Source organism: Equus asinus, chromosome 15 (genome assembly GCF_041296235.1).
Source record: "Equus asinus isolate D_3611 breed Donkey chromosome 15, EquAss-T2T_v2, whole genome shotgun sequence".
Lineage (NCBI taxonomy): Eukaryota > Metazoa > Chordata > Mammalia > Perissodactyla > Equidae > Equus > Equus asinus.
This window is the reverse complement of record NC_091804.1, coordinates 49,174,597-49,194,128: the sequence shown is the minus strand read 5'-3', so window position 1 is coordinate 49,194,128 and position 19,532 is coordinate 49,174,597. Positions and strand designations below refer to the sequence as shown.

Genomic DNA, 19,532 nt, shown 5'->3' with positions numbered 1-19,532 from the left:
ACTTAACTTTATGATATTAATTTTCACTTCTAGAATTTCCATTTTTAAAATATAGTTTCTAGTTCTCTGTTTTGATTTTTTAAAAAACCTTTTTGCTTCTTGAAAGCATATTTCCCTTTACATGAAAATTGTAGTTATAATAGTTACTTTAAAATCCTTGTTTGCTCCATCATTAGGGTCATCCAGGGATCAAGCTCTTTTACTTTTTTTTTGAGAATGGCTAATATTCTTTTCTTTCCTTCTTTTTCTCCCCAGTAATTTTATTGAGATTATAATGGTTTATAACTTTGTGTAATTTGGGTGTACAATATTATTTATCAGTTTCTGAATGGACTTTATCATGCTCACCACCAGTAGTCTGATTTTTGTCCATCACTGCACATATGTGCCCCTTTACCTCTTTTGCCCACCCCAACCCCTCCCCTCTGGTAACTACTAATCTGTTCTCTTTGACCATGTATTTGTTTATCTTCCACATACGAGTGAAATCATTCAGTATTTGTTTTTCTCTGTCTGGCTTATTTCACTTAACATCATACCCTCAAGGTCCATCCATGTTGTTGCAAATGGGACGATTTTGTCTTTTTTTAATGGCTGAGTACTATTCCATTTATATTCTTTTTCTTTGTATAGTGAGTAATTTTAGATTGTATCTTGGACATTGTGTTATTTTGTGTTGACTTTGGCTTCTCTTATATTAATTCAAAGAGAGTTGATTTTAGTATTTTTGTGTTTGTGTTAGCCAAAGCAGTTGACCTGGTGGGGCTCAGACTGCAAACACCGTCCCTTGGACAGCAGCTCAGATCTCATCCCAGTTCTTTCATTCTCAACCAAGGTGCCTGGAGTCTCCCCATGCCTGTGCTCCAATGTCACCTACAGATTTAGGCCCAGTCAATACACAGAACTTGGGTCTCCCCTTCTCTCGCTCCTTCCTTTCTGGGATGCCCCCATACTTCCCTGAGGGTGTCAGTGTCTCAACTCTGTCTCCTAGCTCTTGAGGCAAGAAAGACTGCAGGTGTTTTGTCGGCCCTGCACGGCATGGACTGTGGCCTGTCCTTAGGCTAGAAGCTGTGAGAACAGGCAGCTCACCTGGCTGTCCCCTTCTTCTAAGTGTTGCCTCTTCTCCGGCATCTGCCGGCCTCTGCGCATGCTGGCGGCTCCAGGTGAAGGTTGTTTTCTATTTGTCTAGCGTTCACAGCGCCGTCCGGGGGAGGGTCAGTTCCGCAGCAGTTTACTCCGCCATACTGGAAACGGGGCCCAGCTTGTCAGTTTCTGTGAAAAACCCTGCTGGGGTCTGGAAAACTGTTTTGCATCAAATTTGTAGGTCATGTTGGGGAGAAATGACGTTTTTACAATATTGAGTGTTCTGTTTCTTCAACTTGGTCTATCCCGCCATGTATTTATTTCTTCTGCAATTTCTCTCAATCTTGTTTTACAATTTTCTCTCTATAGGTCTTGCGCTCTTTTTTGTTACTTTTATATCGAGGTATTTGGTTTTTTGATGTTTTTGTAGATGGTCTCATTTAAAAAGTTTAAATTTTTACATCTTAACTGGCATCTAGTGGTCAGTGCCTAATATCTTAGCTTTATACACCCCGCCCAAACAATTAATGCTTACTAAAGGAACGTTACCAACGATGAAGCGGTGGCTCGCTGCACCTCCACCACACCTGCGGTGAAGCTGGAGGTTCTCATGAGGGGGGTTTTCAGGGATTGGGGCTTGGGCTTTACAAACTGAGCATGTAAGCGGAACGAGGGGCAAGTTATGTTAGGAATTAGCCAAAGCAACAAGCAATTCTAAGTAACCATCTAATGGGCATCCTGCTTAGAAAACGGAGCCTGGCAGCATCACAGCTTTCCAGGGAAGCGGGGTCAAGATGCCACCAAGCTCCTCTCACTTGATAGTAAGTAAGGCCGTTTCTTGCTTGCTGGGGTGGTGAAGGGGACACCACAGGAGACTGACCTGCTGCAGTAATGTCGGGACAGGGAAGTTCCCACCTGAACTTTGACATAAGCTCCTCTCCGAGCTAAACTAGTAAAACTCATCCTCGCTGGCTGTAGTTAGCCATTTGTGGGAGTCGGCCAAGACTGCTGTAAATGAGTCACTCGAGTTTGCAGACAGGCCCCCTCCCTCCAGATCTTGGTCAGTCTTGGAGAGGAAGCAGGCCTGACACTGACCATAATTTAGGAGTGGACGTCTAATCCGTGGTGTCCTGCCACGCTTAGAGAGGCCGTATGGACGCAGGGGTCGGTCAGCTGTGGGGTCTGGAAAGAGCAGTGCGGGTGTCTGTCAGCTTGGGTTTCGTTCCACCAGAAAAGAGACCTTGGGCTACTGACTTAACCTTCCCAAACTTCAGTTTCCTCACCTGCAACACAGGCTCGGCTGGCACGGAGGGACTGTTCAAGGCATCAGTGTGGTTACTACTGGTGGACACTCAAGCACATTTGAGCATTGTCACTTTCTTGGCAAGGCAGAACAGGGAGGGGACTGTCTTGGCCAGTGGACTCCACTCCAGACCCATCAGGTTGCAGGCTGCTGTCTCATGCTCCAGCCTCTTTTAGCTGTGTGAGGGGCAAAGGGGCCAGTCAGACTGATGAGTGCCTTCTGACTGATGTGTGAGGTCTTCTCCCCAAAAGTGGACAAGCTGGTCATGGTGTAGTGGGTTGAATAGTGTCTCCCCCAAATTCATGTCCACCCAGAACCTCAGCATGTGATATTATTTGGAAATAGGGTCTTTGCACATGTAAGTAGTTAAGGATCTTGAGATGAAATCTTTTGGATTTAAGGTAGGCCCTAAATCCAATGACTGATATCTTCATAAGATGAGAGGATGCAGAGAAACACACAGAGGAGGAGCCATGTGACTAGGGAGGCAGAGAGTGGAGTGATGCTGCTGCGAGCCAAGGAATGCCTGGAAGCTGGAGGCGGCAGGAAGGATCCTCACTTAGAGCCTCTGGAGGGAGTGCGACCCTGCTGACATCTTGGTTTTGGACTTCTCGCTTCTACAACTGTGAGAGAATAAATGTTCAAGTCCCCAAGTTTGTGAGAATGTTATGATGGCCCTAAGAAACAAATGCATCTGTGTTTACAGATCAGTTATGTGTTCATGAGTTTGTCCCTGGGATGGGGACCCATTCTTGACCCTGGGCACATCCTGCTGAGTCTGCAGTGCTCAGCGCTGCCAGCGGAGGGAGGGGGGTGTGGGGGTGTGGGAGCGTGGGGGTGGTCACCCAGGTGAATGGGACTCTGGGAACTGGGCCCAGGGTCACCAGCTGCAATCTAGCTGCATGTCTCTTAAAAAAAACAAAATCGTTTCGTTATGTAGTATCTCAGGCAGACAACAAAAGCATCGGAAACATAACGAACACTGCATATCTCTCGCAGCGAGAGCAACGCCGAAATGATTGACTCTTGGTTGTTTATTCTTTTGAGTGTGTCTATGCTTTCTCTGTTTTATTGAAAAGACAACACACTACTTAATACACTTAAAAGGACAGGACCTTGCACATCTGTAGGGCCGCAGGTGGCGAGGACGTGCTGTTGCTGGGTTCTGCCATTTTCACTTGTAGCAAACATTCTCCCACGTTTAAACGTGGTGTTTATATTTGCACTCATTTTCATCCCCCCTTGTTGCTTTTTATGCTAGGTGGAAAGTCATAACTGCTTGTGGCAACAAGTAAAACCACACAGATAATCGAAGAAAACCCGAGTCCCAGCACGACCAAGGTAGACGGAGTGGCGGAGCCAGGGGGCTTCCTTCCATGCCCCCCGTTCACTCAGGGTGGGCCGTGCTCTGGAGAGCACCAGCCCAAGTGGAGCTGCTGAAGCTGTCCTTAGCTCCCACCTTCCCCTGGGGTTCACAGACCCCCACCCCCGGCGCCCCAGGGAGAGTTGGGATGTTGGAGGTGGTTGGTTCACACTCAACCTCCCACGCTTCCTGCTGGATGGAGGGGGGCCCCCGAGGACTCTAGGGGTGATGTCAGCACCACTGCCGGGAAGAGGCGCGGGGAGCCGGTGAGAAGAAAAGCGAGCCCTCCCCGCACGCACCGAGGACGCATGCGCCCAGCTTTCGGAGGCCAGGGGCCTACACCGGGCTGGAGGAGTCCTGGTGGGCCTTCAGAGAACTCAGGGAGGCCCCGTTCCGTGGGGGTGTGGGAGCGGCCTGAGACGGCACCGCCGACCTCGCCTTCCTGAAGATCTGGGCGATGCAGCGGGGCGGGCTGAGGGCGGGGCCTCCCCGGTGACGCGGGGCCGGCGGGGCCTCGGAAGCCGGGCGGCGCTTTCTGAGGCATCCAGGGCTGTGCCTGTGGCACGCCGCTTGCTCTTGCACCCCGGCTCCAATCTGAGTGTTTCGGGGGTGCAGACTATGGTATCCACCTGTTCCCCACTACAGACGTGGCACGTGGGGTCGAGGTGGGCCTGCTGACACTTTTGGTTGACCTCCTTTAAAGTTATCTAATCACTTGTCGACCCTGAAAGATCGTGAGATTGTACAGGTAACTCCACACTTCTGCTATGGTTTCAATACCAGGCCGTCCGCCTGGCTGCGCTCAAGGTGCCGTGGAGACGGGGCGCAGGCGCGCGGGCTCGGTCCCCCACCCCAGCGCTCTGTTCCAGGCCTCTCCTTCCCCCGCTGCAGGGCACTGAAGTTCAGGTGCAAAATGCCAGCTCCGTTCGCAGGATTCCCCCGGACACTCCCCCCGGGGGAGGCACCTTTCCTGGGCTCCAATCCCGCTGCTCGGCACCCAGAGCCCGGGAGGAGGGGCGCGCAGGCTGGCGAGGCAGGAGTCAGCGGGCGGGAGGGCTCCCGGGCCCGCGCGGGCCGCCCCGGGATGTCCGCCCGCGGGGCCAGCGGGGGGTCAGCTCCTCCGACGTCAGCGCCCCGCCCGCGGCGCGCAGGGCTGTTGTTGTGGCCGCGGCGGTTCGGCAGGAGCCCGGTCATGTGACCGCGTCCCAGCGAGGCCTGAGGCTAGCAGGCCCTCACTTCTCTGCGGGCTTCCCAACAAAAGGGAGAAAACCACCGCTAGAAATGTCCCGGAACGCCAGCTTTTGCTTAAAACAAAAAACGGACAGAGAGCGAACTGTACTGAAATATCTCCATAGAGAAGGTGCTCGTAAACGTTATTTCAGAGAACTTACTTTATCAAAAGGAAAGAATAGGAAAACAAGGAACACAGAAAGACCTCCAGATCGGGCTGCTCCCTGTCGAACTACGGGTCCCCGACAGGCGCTGTCGCTTCGCCTAATAATTCACAAGACACTCGTGTCGGGTCCGCGCGGCCGGAGGAGACGGCGGGCACGCTGGGTGCTGGGGAGCTGACGCAGCCCGGGCACACCGGGTCCCCCCGCGGCCCTCGCCCACAGCGCGCGCCCGAGGGGAGGCACGCTCACTGCCCCGCAGGCCCGTCCTCGGGCGACCGGGGACCGGCGGCCGGAGGGCGGACTGCGCTCGCCCCGCCCGGGACTCCGAGCCCCGCGCCGCCCCCGCCCCCGCCCCCACGCCCGCGGGGAGCTTCCCTCCTCCTCGCTGCCGCGGACCCCGGGCCCCGAGCCCGGCCTCGGCCAGCGCATCCCCGGGCGCCGGGTCCCCGCAGGCCGCGGTGCGGAGGGGCCTCGGGCTCTGAGAGCACGGCCTCCCTCGCCCGCCCGCCCGGTGCTGCCGTCAGCTCCGGCCGCAGCCATTTTGGAGCGAGCGAGACAAAGAGCGAGTCATCGCCGCCGCCCCCCACAAGGCCACGGCCGCGGTCCCCGCCCGCCGCGCCGCTCCAGCGTCGGCCCCAGGCCCTCCCGGCGGGCCGCACCCCCACGCCCCGTCGGCCCGAGGGCGCCCGCCGTCCGCTCGCCCGCCGCCCGCCGCACCCCGGCAGCCCGCCCGCGCCCCGGCCTCTGCCGCTCGCAGCCATTGGCCGCGCCTTTTAAGTGCGCGCCGCAGCCAATCGCTGGGCGCCGGGCGGCCGGGCGGGGGGCGCCGCGGCCAATGGCGAGGCGCCGGGCGGCGGGCGGGGGCGGGCACGCCGCCGCGCCTGCGCAGCGCGCCGCCGCCGCCCTCCCCCCGCGCCGGCCGCCCGCGCCCCCCGCCCGGCCACCGCCCCCGCCCCGCCCGGCGCGCGCCGCCCCCCGCCCGCCCCCGCGCCCGCCCGCCCGCCCGCCAGCCCGCCCGCCCGCGCGGAGCCTCCTCCCCGCCCAGCGCCGGCCGAGCGGCGGCGGCGGCGGGCCGAGGAGGAAAGATGGCGGCGGGCTCGGATCTGCTGGACGAGGTCTTCTTCAACAGCGAGGTGGACGAGAAAGTGGTGAGCGACCTGGTGGGCTCGCTCGAGTCGCAGCTGGCGGCCAGCGCGGCCCACCACCACCACCTCGCGCCCCGCGCGCCCGAGGCGCGGGCCGCGGCCGCCGGCGCGCTCGGGAACCATGTCGGAGCCGGAGCCGTGCCGGCCGAGGGCGCGCCCGCAGCGGCGCCGGAGCCGCCCCCCGCAGGTAGAGCGCGGCGCGGCCTGAGCGCGGGCGGGCGCCGGCCGGGCCCGCGTCCTCACCGCGCCGCCCCGCTTGTCCCCGCAGGGCCCGCCGCGAAGCTGAGCGCGCTCGAGGCCGGCGCGGGGCCGGGCGCCGGGGCCGGGGCCGGGGCCTGCGCGCCGGGAGCCGGGGCCGCGGCCGCGCCCGAGCCCGCCGCCAAGCCCGCCGCCCGCAACGGCCCGCCCGGCGGCCCCGGCGCCGCGCAAACTTTGAATGGGAGCGCCGCGCTGGGGAACTCGCTCCGCGCCGCCGCCGCCGCCGCACCTGCTGTCAGCCTGCTCCACAACGGGCCCGCGCCGCCGCCGCCCAAGCCCGCCGCCGCCACTGTCATCCAGACGCCGCCCTTCCTCGGCGCCCCCGCCGCGCCCGCGCCCCGCGCCCCCTCGCCCCCCGCGCCCGCCGCGCCCGCCGCGCCCCCCGCGCCCGCCGCCGCCCCGCCGCCGCCCGCCGCCGCCAGCCTGGCCCGGCCGCCAGGCCACCCGGCCGGACCCCCGGCGGCCGCGCAGAACGGCGGCAGCGCTGCGCCCCCCGCGCCCGCGCCCCCCGCCCCGGTCCCCGCGCCCCCCGCGCCCGCGCCCCCCGCCCCCGCGCCCGCCGCCAACAGTCAGCCCGGGCCCGCCGCGGCGCCCGCGCAGGTGGCCAAGGCCGACTCGCCCAAGACCGCGCTGCCGCCGGCGCCCCCGCCGCCGCAGACCCTGGCGGCCAGCTGCCCGGCCGGCGCGGGGGCCGGCATGATCCTCGGGCCAACTATGCAAGGGGCGCTGCCCGCCGCCGCCGGCCTCCCGCCGCCGGCCCCCGGCACCCCCACCGGGCTGCCCAAGGGCTCGGCCGGCGCGGTGACCCAGAGCCTGCCCAGGACGCCCTCGGCCCCCGCCAGCGGGATCCGGGCCACGCTGACGCCCACGGTCCTCGCCCCTCGCCTGCCGCAGCCGCCTCAGAACCCGACCAACATCCAGAACTTCCAGCTGCCCCCAGGTGAGTGGCCGCGCCGGGCGGGGCTCTGCTGCCCCAGCCGGGAGTCCAGGAAGTTGTGGGCCCGGCAGGACGCTGAGGTCACGGTCTTGCACAGGCCTGCAGCGTGCCGGGGTGCACCTCTGCGGGAGAGTCCTTTGAGTGTGTGTGTGTGCGCGCGCGCGCGTGCGAGGGTGGCGGCGTGCCCGGCGTGATGCGGCAGCGGGGGTCTCTCCTCGTGCAGGGTTGGCTGCAGCGCCGACTTTGCACTGCAAAGTTTCTCTGCCACTGCTCGCACTTGGGCGGGTTCTCTTCTCCTCTCCTGGCCGGGTGTGCCCCTGCTCCTTGCTCCCGTGTGGAGAGCAGTAGCAGCAGGAGCTCCCGGGGACAACTCAGTGGGTTATACATAGGATGTGGGGACTAGCTTGGGTCCAAGGTTTTCTTCCACGTGGTGTCTCCTGGTCTCTGGGATCACATATGTGGCTGTGTCCTCAGTGAACTCTCTTGCTTCTTTATTACCCTGGGCTGGGATAGGTGTCCCCTTCTGCTGCTGAGTTAGGGACCCCCCGCCCCCACCGGTGAGGTCAGGCAGAGTGACGCCTCTCCTTGAGGCTGGGCACGTCTGCATGGAAAGCTTCCGCTTCCCTGCTAACACCGGGATGGCAGAGATCCCAGGTGAGCCTTGGAGGAATCCTGGGCACACACCCTTCCTGGTCTGTGTCCTTGCCTCAACTCCGGGCTCTGCGGTGGCATTTCAGTGCTTCCTAGAGCCACAGTGTTGTTCAGCAGTGTTATCGCTCGGAGGATGCCCGTTACTGTGCTCCTCTGAGGTCAGGGGTGGGCATGTGCGCTCCGGTCGCTGGGTCTCCTGGAGGTATGGATGCTGCAGGATCGCAGGGAGCCAGCGGCCCGCAGCCTCTGTATTTGCCACTCTCAGTTGGCTGTCATCTTGGCAGTTCTTTAGGGTTGTTTGAGTTTGATGGTGAAAGGGTCCCCCACGGCACAATGTGTCATGCTGTTTTGTTTTGGGATTCTTAGGCGAGAGGAACTTTAGCACGTGAGGCGCCCTGTTTTCTGTTCCATCTCCTCCACCTCAGCTGCGTGGACTGCCTGCGGGTGCTGAGCTTCTGGAGAGCTCCTCCCTGGCTCTGTAGTAACATGTGCTGCTGTAGCGGCCGCCGCGGTGGCAGTAGTGGAAACGGCACCTCCCGTGTCCCCTCGTGCTTTCCGAAAGGAGGGATTGGCCACTGGAAGAATTTCGTTGTCTTGCGGAGGAGAGGTTTTCCTGTCAGAGTCCGTGGGATTCGGGACTGACGGTGGAGCCTGGCAGGAATCTGTTCCTACGAATAGGAAAAGGTTACAGCCAGAAACAGTGTTCTGGGGGTGGTAGTGGGGGCTGCTGTGCTGTGAGGAGGAGACGGCGATGGGAAATGAGTTACCTAAGAGGAACTGAGGTGTCCCTTACAACACGTTTTGTTTGTTTTTGAGTTTGTAGGTGTGTTTTATTGAAGCTTCTGTTTTGCTCATTATGTGTGTTTTGACCTTTTAGTGGAAAATATGGCTGATCTTCAGTAACATTTAAAAGAGGGAATTCATGGTCGTAGCATGTTATGTAAACCGGTCCGGTGCTCTGACCCATCTGTAAAATGCCCTCAGCGGCCCTGCGTGGCTCAGCACTTGCCTTACACACAGCACAGCAGGGGCGCTTCCCTGCGCTGCACTTTTGTTATTTAAAACTGCTGTGAGCTTGTCAGGGACTCTGGGAGGCCATTCGTGGCCTGGCTGGCAGGGGCGTGTGTGAGGCCTGCAGGTGTGGCGCTTTGGGGTTGCCTGGGTGCCTTTGGTCTGAGCCTCATTTCTTCTGGGGCTGGAAAGGGGCGTCTCTGCCGTCTTTGTCAGGAGTGACCCTGGACTCACTTTCATCTGCTCTTCTGATGTCAGTGTTAGGGATGTCTGGATGTGACAAGTAGACAACTCTTTGGAAAAAACTGTAAAAACACTGACTCTTTGCATGAGTTCTCATGAGTCTTTGTGTTAGTCTCATGTATGTGAAAGCAGAGAACAGCTCGTGTTGACGTTTGGGTGACAAATGTTGAGAGCTGTGCTTTAAAAGGGGCCACATGCTTTCTAGAAAATAAAAGATTTACATTTATCTCTTCATACCCCCTCCATTGGCTGATGAGGAACACTGATTATGTTACTTCATTTTAATAACAATAGAAGCAAAAAAAGTATAGTTAAAACTACTCCCAAAGCTGTGTAGTTTAATTCTGTAAATCAAAATGCCAGATCATGAATATTGTAGCTACATGGTACCATTGGTTAATCAGGAAATAGTAAATCCTTCTAGTTGATGTTTCCTCTTCACTGAAATCTTTCATCATAAAAATGTATAAAGTGGAGGCAGAACTAACTTACAGAAATGACTATTGCTTGGTGAATAACTCATTCTTGTTACAATTCAGTGATTAGGGGCGGGCAGGGTTTTCAAAGCCACACATAGGTGTCAAGTGAGATAACAGACTGTTGGCAATTGGAGCCTGTGTGAAGAGGCTCACCCCTCCCAGTGCTTTCCTCCGGTAGGTCAGTTTTGAGGGTGGGAGAGGAGAGGGATGGAGGTCTCCCTGAGGTCTCAGCAAGGGCGGGGCTTAGGCCTGGCGTGTTTCGTTCTGACAGCCGACTGTAGCTCCTGTTGAGTTTGGTTTTAGCAAGCTCAGTCTTAGTCTTCTTTGTCAGGACAGTTTTATAAAGAGATGTTTATGTTATTGTAATTAACGTGCTCCTGTGAAGGTAGCAGAGCCTTGAGTTTTATCCACTGTGGAAATAACAAGATCACTTAAGAAGTCTTTAGAGTCGTTGCAGCAAAGGCAGTTGTCGTGAGAACACTGAAAAGCAGTAGTTAGAAACAGCCTGGAATAGTCATCACGTCAAGTAATGTTATGATTCTAGCTGAAAGAAGAAAAAAGTGATGACACCCAAATTAGCATGTGTGTAAAAAAAGATCTTTTCAGGTAGGCCTTACGTTAAAGATGCTCTCATATAAAGGTCATCTTTTGGCATGGCTAATTAGCATTTTCTGTAGTGTATGTCTCTTCTGCTTTCACAGAGAACTTGCTCTCCTGTTGCTCTAAGGTTTGGCCAAAGTGTAGGTTCTCATTCCAGGACAGAAACCATTTCCTCACCGTTGGCCTGGATACCTCGGCCTGGAGAACATTTGCATGCAAGTTTTTTACAATGACTACTCCTAAGGTTAATATGTTTATAAGGACAGTCGTGGTTCCCATCCATAGTGAGTTGAATTGAACTCTTATCCGCGGGGGGAAGAAAAACAAGTCCACTAGGAGCTGGCTGTGCTGCTTGGGCCCAGTTGAATTCTGGGAGCACTGACCTGAGCTAGGTGGTAGAGTGTGGAGGGCAGGAACTGGAAATTTTGGTGGCTAACTTTGGCAGCAAGTGCTTTGGCACAGGGGACATTTTTAGAAGCTTAGATTTTGTTACTTGAGGGCACTCTTGCTGTTTGATCTGGGACAGAATATATGGATCCTTGGAGCCTCAGTTTCCCCAGCTAGAAAGTGGGGTTGAGGGGGTCGACCCCATGGCCGAGTGGTTAAGTTCTCGCGCTCTGCTTCGGTGGCCCAGGGTTTCGCCAGTTTGGATCCCGGGCACGGACCTAGCACTGCTTGTCAAGCCATGCTGAGGCGGTGTCGCACATGCCACAACCAGGCGGACCCACAACTAAAATATACTCCTGTGTACTGGGGGGCTTTCGGGGAAAGAAGAAGGAGGAAAAAAAAGAAGATTGGCAACAGATGTTAGCCCAGGTACCAATCTTTAGGAAAAAAAAAAAAAAAGAGGGGCCGACCCAGTAGCGCAGCGGTTAAGTGAGCACATTCTGCTTTGGTGGCCCGGGGTTGGCCAGTTTGGATCCTGGGTGTGGACATGGCACTGCTTGGCACACCATGCTGTGGTAGGCGTCCCACATATAAAGTAGAGGAAGATGGGCATGGATGTTAGCTCAGGGCCAGTCTTCCTCAGCAAAAAGAGGAGGATTGGCAGCAGTTGGCTCAGGGCTAATCTTCCTCAAAAAAAAAAATTAAAATTAAAAAAAAAGAAAGTGGGGCTGACTGTTTTGTGAAGCACTGTGAAATTCCATTGGGATGAACAGTATACACTGCAGTCAAGTAGCATTTATTATTCATACACTGTCCAAGTTCCATTCCAGTTTTCACTGATTTTCAAACATTATGTTGCTATAGAAGTAGCAAAATCTAAAAAGACAGCTTTATTTCCATCAAAACCATCCCCAGACTGGAGGAGTTCTCAGTGACCGAGGAGCGTGGTGCAGCGGCTGACTCTGTTTCTGTAAGTGAGAAAGTGGTTGAGGCTGTCACACGTGGATCGTGGACGTGAGGGCTATGTTCTGCACACACGGGAGGTAGGAGGTGCAGCTGCCTGCAGAGGGCGGGCCTGGGTGTGGGGCTCGCTTGAGGCCAAAGGTCTTAACTGAATTTTCCTCTTGATATACTTAGATGAGTGACATTTGAAAAGAGAAGAATAACTTCTTGGGAGGCGTACCCGGGCAGCACTGGACAGCTCTGCTTAGTGTAAGACGGAGTTGGCTTTCCTGAGCACTGCGTCCACTCTGCTGGCTGGGCGCGGAGGCCTTCGGGGCGAGCAGGCAGTCGCTCTTCTCTCTGTCCGGCTTTCGCTCCTGGCTGTCCCCATCGTCTTTAGTGTGGACAAAGTTGTCTTGATGACTCGGTTTGGGTTGATGTTTCCTGCATATCTGAGTGGCTTTTGGAGCTGGTGATCCTCACATTTTAGCAACGACAGGAGAGGGGTCCCTGAGACCCTCCTGGGGTATCTTTCCTCACTGCTTACTGTGCTCGAGGGCAGTGAGTGTCTTGCGCTTCTGGCAGAGTTACTGGAGTTTGGAAAGATGACACCTTTCCAAGTCCTTTACGTTTGCCACATGAGGGCTAGATCCCAATTTGCTAGGCCCCCATAAGGAGGTCGTTAGGAAAGTGGCACCCTGGCTACGTAGGTGGCCAATGAACCCGAGGAGGCTGGAGGGCCAGCTCCCGGGATTGTTCTGTCACCTCTGGGTGCGGAGGTTGAGAGCCTGGGCTCTCAGTCGTGCGGCGGGAGATGCCCTTAAACCCCTGCCCCGGGTTTCTGGCAGGTGGGCCCCGGGCCCTCCGGCAGCCGTGTTTGATCAGAACGGGACTGACCCGGTTCAGACCCTGCCCTAGAAATGGAGCAGCAGAGTGGGACAGAGCAGTGGGGTGTGCATGTGCCCGTTTGCTTGAAGTTGCAGGATGAAGGTAGTTCCTGATATGCTTCCAAAGCTCATTTCAGCTCATAAATGTAAGCTTTCCTCATCTTAAATGATACATTTGAAGAAGGCTTTTATAAATAGCTGGTTATGTGTGAGTTGATCAAAACATAATTAACAGCTGTTTTTGAAAATCTTGAAGCAGAGATTTAAAAGGACTCTGGAGAAGCTTGCCTGAGATTTGGGGTAATTTGCATGGTTCTCAAAAGTGCTTTACTCTTCTTCGTGTGGAGGGTGGCAGGAGCCTGAGATCTTGCTGCTTGTGCTGGGAAATCCTTACTGTTCAGGGCTCTCACCTCTGAAATTTGTCTTAGGCTGGAGGTCAGCAGCCTTTTGTTTAATCAGGCCTTTGATAGTAATAAAATGGTTAAATTAAGTAAGAAAACCAAAGGAGAGGGGAGCTCTCTGCAGCAGGACCCTGTGTCCTGGGTGCACCTGGCAGTGACTGCGGCTGTTCCGTTTCCAGCTGGGCCCGAGGTTGCCATGGCGTCGTGGCGTTGTAAATTACACACGCATCTGCTTCAGAACTTTTTACTTAGAATAAAGCACCCCTGTGAAGTAGGTCAAAAAGTTATGTTTGCAAATTGGGAACTTTATATTTCTGTGGTGGGGCCATGAAAGCTTTGAATTAACAGTTTTTGATTTTTACATATCCTTGAATATCTGCACCAAGGAATTAAAACCTTCAAAAAACAAAGATAGGAAAATTGTCCACAATTTAGGACCCTCCACCTCCCACAAATTTGAACATGTATGGATGCCGCCCTCGTTAGTCGGGCGTCCTTCTCTGGCTGCCTGCCTGGCGCGCTGCTGCGTACGTGTGGGGGAGGCGGTGGCTGGAGCGCTGAGGCTCCGTCGCCTCCCGGGGTGGGCTTCTTGGCCAGGCATGCAGCTGCCCCTGAGCTCAGAGCCCCACTGCAGCTCTGCCGCCCTGTGAGGCCAAGCCAGGCCTTCGTTCTTCCCTCCTGAGGTTAAAGTCTTGCTGGGACCGTCCGTTTCTTCCACATGGCCCCGGAGGAAAGGACATCCATGCTGCTTTTGACCCCCAAACTTGTGAGGAGGAGTGTGACCAGGTGGGAGGTGGTGCAGGACATCGGTGCTGACACTGGGGGACTTGCGTCCCAGAGGGCCTACTTCCGAAGGTTTTCCAACTCCAGAGGTTGGGGATGTCCTCAAACTGTTCTTTACGATCGCATCAAATTGGACGTCAGCTTTTAGAACTGAGGAGCAAGTGGTAAGAACTTTCTGTAGTTCTGAAGTGACTTGTTTTGGGGGTCAGTGGTCTGAGTACACACTGAGTGGCCAGGGCGGGACACTAGGAGCCAGGACAGCTAAGCCCACCTCCCCAGTGCTGTGCGTGGTCTTCCAGGTGTGAGTCTGGTGGCTAAAGCGGCAGGCGTTGGCCCAGAACACTCTGCCAAGTGCAGAGAAAGGCCTTGTGGGTCAGCCGATGAGACCGAGGGCTTTGGGGAGGGACGGTGCTGGGGCGGCGGGGTGGGCGTGCTGCGCGGCCGGCCGTCTTACCATTGTGGGTGAAGGGGAAGGAGACAGCTTTTTCCGCTTTTGAGCTTTGTCTTGAAGTTCGTGGGAAGCTGCTCAAGAAGAGTTTTTAAAGGAATTTTATGCCTTTCACGGAGGAGCTTTGTCTTTGTGGTTTTTGGTATAATCCATTTACGGGTTTATGTGGATAGACGTCGGGTGTTAGCACAGCAAATAACGGAACAGGCCTTCTTCATGTCGAGTTTGATCTTGTAAAAATGCTGCACAACAGTAGCATCTTGAGTGTTAATGACAGTTATTTGAGGAGTGAGAAAGGAAAGCCTTGATTGACTATTAGTTAAATTAAAAATTGTTAGTCACTTAGAAATGACTTCTTTTCCTACCTGTTTTTTCTGATTATAAAATTATTTTTATTCATTATAAGAAGTTTGGAAAGAAAAAATTGGAAGAAGAAAAGAAAACCACTAGTAGTCCTCCTTTGCCCGGACTGTTCACTTTTGGGCCCGTATCACTTCAGCCTGTGTTCATGCAGATGCACTTCTGGTCTTTACAAAATTAGCATGGTTTGTGGTCCCAGTGTGTCACCTGCCTTATCCTGCTTGTGTTTTGAGTGCATCCCCCGCCCCTCGGTGGTCTTGAAGCTCCCTTCTTCTGCCTGGTTCTCTACTGTGACAGGCCGTCACTTTGTCACAGGCCCCTGGGACAGGCTGCTGTGGGTAATATCCACTTGTCTGTATAAATGACCCTTAGCTGGAGGTCTGTGCACAGCTCTGTGTGCATCTGCTGGGTTGAGCATTTTCAAGTGTTTGATACAAATTGCCTTCCAGAGGGCTCGACTGTTTACCCATTTAAAACCATTGTTTTTAGAACCATGGCCAAAATACGACTTTTTAGAAATCAGTACCATTCCAAAGGCTTCCTTAGAAAGTTGTCTCTGGTTTTAAGTTGCATTTATTTGACTAAGTGAATTTAAACGTCTTCACATGAACATTGATTGAGACCGTGGCTCGTTTGTAATCGTTCCTTCGAGGGTGTGTATGAGCCGTGAGGAAGGCTGTTGTGGGTGCTGGGGGTCCAGCCTGGGGTCCCAGGACTGGCGGAGCCCTGCTCTGGGGGCGGTTTGGTTTGGTGGGGGCCAGGCAGTCAGGAAGTAAACAGAGCGTCCACGTTTTCTCATCACGTTAAGTGTGATGAAGGAGTAAACAGCGTGCTGAGCCTGGGTGCCCAGGGGGCACTGCTGCATGGGCCGGGGAAGGCCTTTCAGAGCAGGTGCCCTCGGAGCCAAGACCTGGGTGGTGAGAAGGGAGCCAGTGGCGTGCAGCCCGGGACTGGCTTCCAGGCGGAGGAAACAGCAGTGGAAGGCCCCAGGGGGGTCAGAGCAGTCCCGTGCTGGAGTACATGAGTGAGGGCGAGCCTCGGGAGACAGGTGGGGGCCCTCTGTCACGGAGACCCAGTGTAGAAGGGCATGGGCCTGCTCCGGTGGCCGTTGGACTTCTCACAGTAGCAGGGACCTGGGCTTCATGGTTCCAGCTTTGAAAGGTCCTGAACGGCTCCTGTGGGCTCTGCTTTGCATGGGCTGCAGGCACTCAGGTTGAGGTGAATCCTGCTGGCTGGCCGGCAGGGGTGAGTGGTCATGAGGCAGCCTGGCCTTGAGGTGCAGGTCCCTTTCTCCTGACTGCAGAGCCTGTTGGGTCCTTCAGCCTGTGCCTGGGGGCTGTCTTGGTGGACAACCTGCAGGTCCGCACATGGCCTCGCACGCCTGGGCAGTGGTTTGTGAGTTTGGTCAGTCAGTGGGTCAGCAAACATTAATTAAGCACCAACTTCAGGTCAGACCTTGTGCTGGAGTAGGACAGTTCCCGTCCTTAAGGAATTACTTTCTGATGGGGTTGTGTTGGGGAGCCGCAATAGATCAGTTTGTAAGGGGTGGAGGCGGGTGTAAATATAATGTCCTTTCTGCAGTGGAGTATCATTAGCTGCTCCCTCCCCTGGTGTGATTTCTCACCATAGGCATTCCGTCTGTTCTATTGAGTTTTGGACACTGGAGTTTCCTCTCTTGCTTTGGACTGATTAGGTAATACCAGGTTTCGTGCCACTTAGTTATGTATTTAGCGGTCAAGAAACTCAGTTCAGAACGTCTCCTTGTGAGGCCCTGGAGCGATACAGTAAAGGCACCCTCCAGGTGGGGTGCAGGGCTTTTGTCTGGCTGCAGGGAGGCCTGGAAAAGAGCCTTGAACCAGAGCTCATCAGGAGTCGTGTGAGTCCAGGCAAGGATCCTGACCTCTCTGGGCCTTGGTGGCCTCGCCTGGGCAGTCAGTGGTCCGGCCCCTGCTTTCATTTCATGCTGAGTTTGGAAACCAGTGACTGGGTGCTGGTCCTGGGACCGATGGTGGAGGCTACCCTCTTCCAACTTTGGGGGGCTTGCAGTCCAGACAAACTTCCGCATAGGTCTCTGAGACTGCACTTGGGGACCGTGTCAGCTCGGCAGCCTCGGGGGCTGCCATCAATCTCCTAGTGTGGTTGGGGCTGCTGCCGACCTGCCTTGGACTCACTACTCTAGAGAAAACTGTCGTGTCCCCAGTTGGAAAAGCCACAGGCCTAGCCTTAGTGAGACTGGTGGGGTTTCACCTCGAGGACACACTTGTGAAGGGACAGCGTGTGACAGTGCAGAGCTGTGCGAAGTGACTGGACTCTGTTCCTGGTGTTAGCACGGCTAGATGGCAGACGTACGCCGTGCACAGAAAGCAGGTTGGGGGTGGTGCACAGTGTGAGTCCATTTCCATGGCTTTGAAAGGACACACGTTGTTGGGGTCTGTGTGCTCCACGCCTGTGTGTCCTGGGCATGTGTTTGTTCAAGGGTGGGAAGTCATCCACAGGATGTGCTTGAGCTCCCTGGAGGTGGCTGCTTCTGAGGAGGCTGCCTGGGGATGGGACCTTTACCTTTATCTGTAATATTTTATTTTTCTTAAAGAGACCTGAAGCTGTTATGGTAAATTTTGACAGTCATTTGTTCTGGGTGGTAGATCCCAGAGTGTTTATTCTTGTAATTGTGTGGATTTTAAACTTTTTCAAGCCAACTCTCGGATGTAATTGGCAGTGGATGCTCAGTGCAGCGTTGTGGGCAGGCGCCGGCTGGAGCTCCAGCCGTGGGAGGTGTGGCCTTGGTCCCTCAGGTGCCCCTGCTGCCCCTTGGTTGTGCGCTCCCTCTCGGCTGCTTTTGCCTAAGGTCATTCCTCACTAAGTTCCCTTCTGCTTGGGGCTGCTCCACTTAAGGACCTCCCCCGATTTCTGGTTACTTCTAGAACGAAGCCCAGACTACTGACAGTGGCCTCACTGCGGGGAGTTCATAGTCTGGCCCCCGTGCTCCAGCCCACGACTGCTTTCTTCCTGTCGGTTGGCACGCCAGATCAGCGCTGCACTTTACAACTGCTCTTCTCTTTGCTGAGAACGTTGTTTTCTGGGTGCTTCTGTTCGTTATTCAGGCCCCAGCTCCAGCACTGCTTCTGCATGCTGGCTTTTGTGGCCCTCTCGGCAGAGCAGGGTGCCGTCTCAGGACCGGTGTGTCTCACTGAGGCCCATCTCTGCCAGTCCCGGTGGTGGGGCAGGTGGTTCTGAGGCCGTCCAGGTGGGCCTTTCAGTGGGCTTACCTGTTAGTCTCCCCTGCGGTCTTGCCATTTAAGCAGGAGCACCTGAGGGCAGAGAGCGTGGCTTGTGCCACGTTTGTGAACTTCAGCATCAGCGTGGCCCTCTCGTGGCAGGATGTCTGTGGCGTGAGTCAGGGAGTCTCCTGGAGGTGTTTGTGGTCTGACTGCCTGGCAGACAGGCGGGAAGTCTGGGAGGCCGTTAGTCGGGAGGGGATGTTGCTGCATCTCACATGCTTACGCTTGAGCAGCCACAATCTTCGGTCCTTGCGTGGCCCGCGTTGTTTAGGTGTCGTTTCAGCAGGTTAATAAGCACCTACCGATAGCACCCACAGCAGAGCTGGGACCTTGCCAGCATCCCACGTGATTGTCTGAACCCCACAGCCCCCAGCCTCTGGCAGCCATTGTCCTGACCCTGTGGTCACCCTGGCTTTGCTTCCTTTTTCCTACTTGCTCATGGCCTCTTCCTAAACATTGCTAAACACGTGTTTTATTTTAGCTTTAATTTTGTATAAAGAGCACCATGCTGTGGGTCATCTTTTGGTACCTTTGCCACTTAAATGTCATGTTGAAGATTCTTCCCTCCTGTGCTCTGGGATGGTTTGTCAACTGGAGACACCACAGCTTCTTTATCTCCTCTCTGTCATTCGTGATAAGGGCCGTCATACCTCGCCCAGGTCTCCTGCTCTGGGCAGCAGAGAACGCACTTGACTTGTTGTGGGAGCTTAGGAGATATGGCCAAACTGTGGTTCACAGGGCCACACGGATTTCCCCTTTCCAGCGATATCTGAAAGATTCTGAGAACAGGCTAGTTATTTGTTGATGAAAACTGAAGTGCTTGGTTCTAGATGTGTAAGTTTAGATTGCCCACCAAATATCCAGGTGGACAGTCAGGGAGAACTGAGATGTGAGCCTGAAATTCAGAGGTGGGTTCAGGGCTGGGGATCTAGTGGAGGGGTGGCATCTCTAAAAGATTGGTGATATTTTAAACCATGGGGACAGTGTGCTCACCTGGTTTGGTGGAGGGGCAGGATAGCCAAGGAGAAAAGAAGACAGCCCGGAGACCTGTTCCGGACATTCTGACAGCTCGAGGTGGAACAGGAGGAGCCAGCAAAGGGCGCTGAGGAGGAGAGCAGGTGAGGCAGAGGGCCCACAGGGAGCCGCAAGGGGAGCCGTGGCGTTGGGCCTGGGACCCACAGAAGTGGCAGGTCATGGGTCAGGAGTGCGTCAGGGAGGTGAGTGCCTTTGCCTGCCCAAGTAGGAGGCCGGTTGGGGAGGTGAGGATGGAGGCCCTTGGCTTTGGCCTCTGGGGGCCGGGGTGGGCCCGTCCTGACTGGAAGCTGAGGGAGCGACTTGAGGGGTTGCAGACAGTGCTTCGGGGACGCTCGTTTTAGAAGGGGAATGGAGTCTGAGGACCATTTCTTTGATTGTTTCTAGGCTTGTTTCTTAAAGATTAGAGATTTTAGAACAGTGCTCTCCAATAGAAATGTAATGTGGACCACACATAATTTGAAGTTTCTAGTAGCGTGTTAAAAAGTACAAAAAGCGTGAAAGTACGAAAAGATAAAGTTAATTTTACTATATCTGACGTAACTCA

At 55.4% G+C, this 19,532-nt stretch overlaps 1 protein-coding gene across 2 annotated transcripts in view; it reads left to right on the top strand.

Annotated features, from left to right (window-relative positions):
• The first annotated feature begins 6,133 nt into the window (after positions 1-6,133).
• TAF4 (TATA-box binding protein associated factor 4) overlaps positions 6,134-19,532 on the top strand; it is a 76,000-nt gene continuing 62,601 nt past the window's right edge. The window contains exons 1-2 of one of the 2 annotated variants that reach the window (XM_070486204.1): positions 6,135-6,475; positions 6,557-7,486. In XM_070486204.1, coding sequence (XP_070342305.1) covers positions 6,229-6,475; positions 6,557-7,486 — 1,177 coding nt within the window. In that variant the 5' untranslated portion in view covers positions 6,135-6,228. Of the gene's footprint in view, positions 7,487-19,532 lie in introns of both variants that reach the window. The other variant, XM_070486203.1, reaches the window with a different exon arrangement.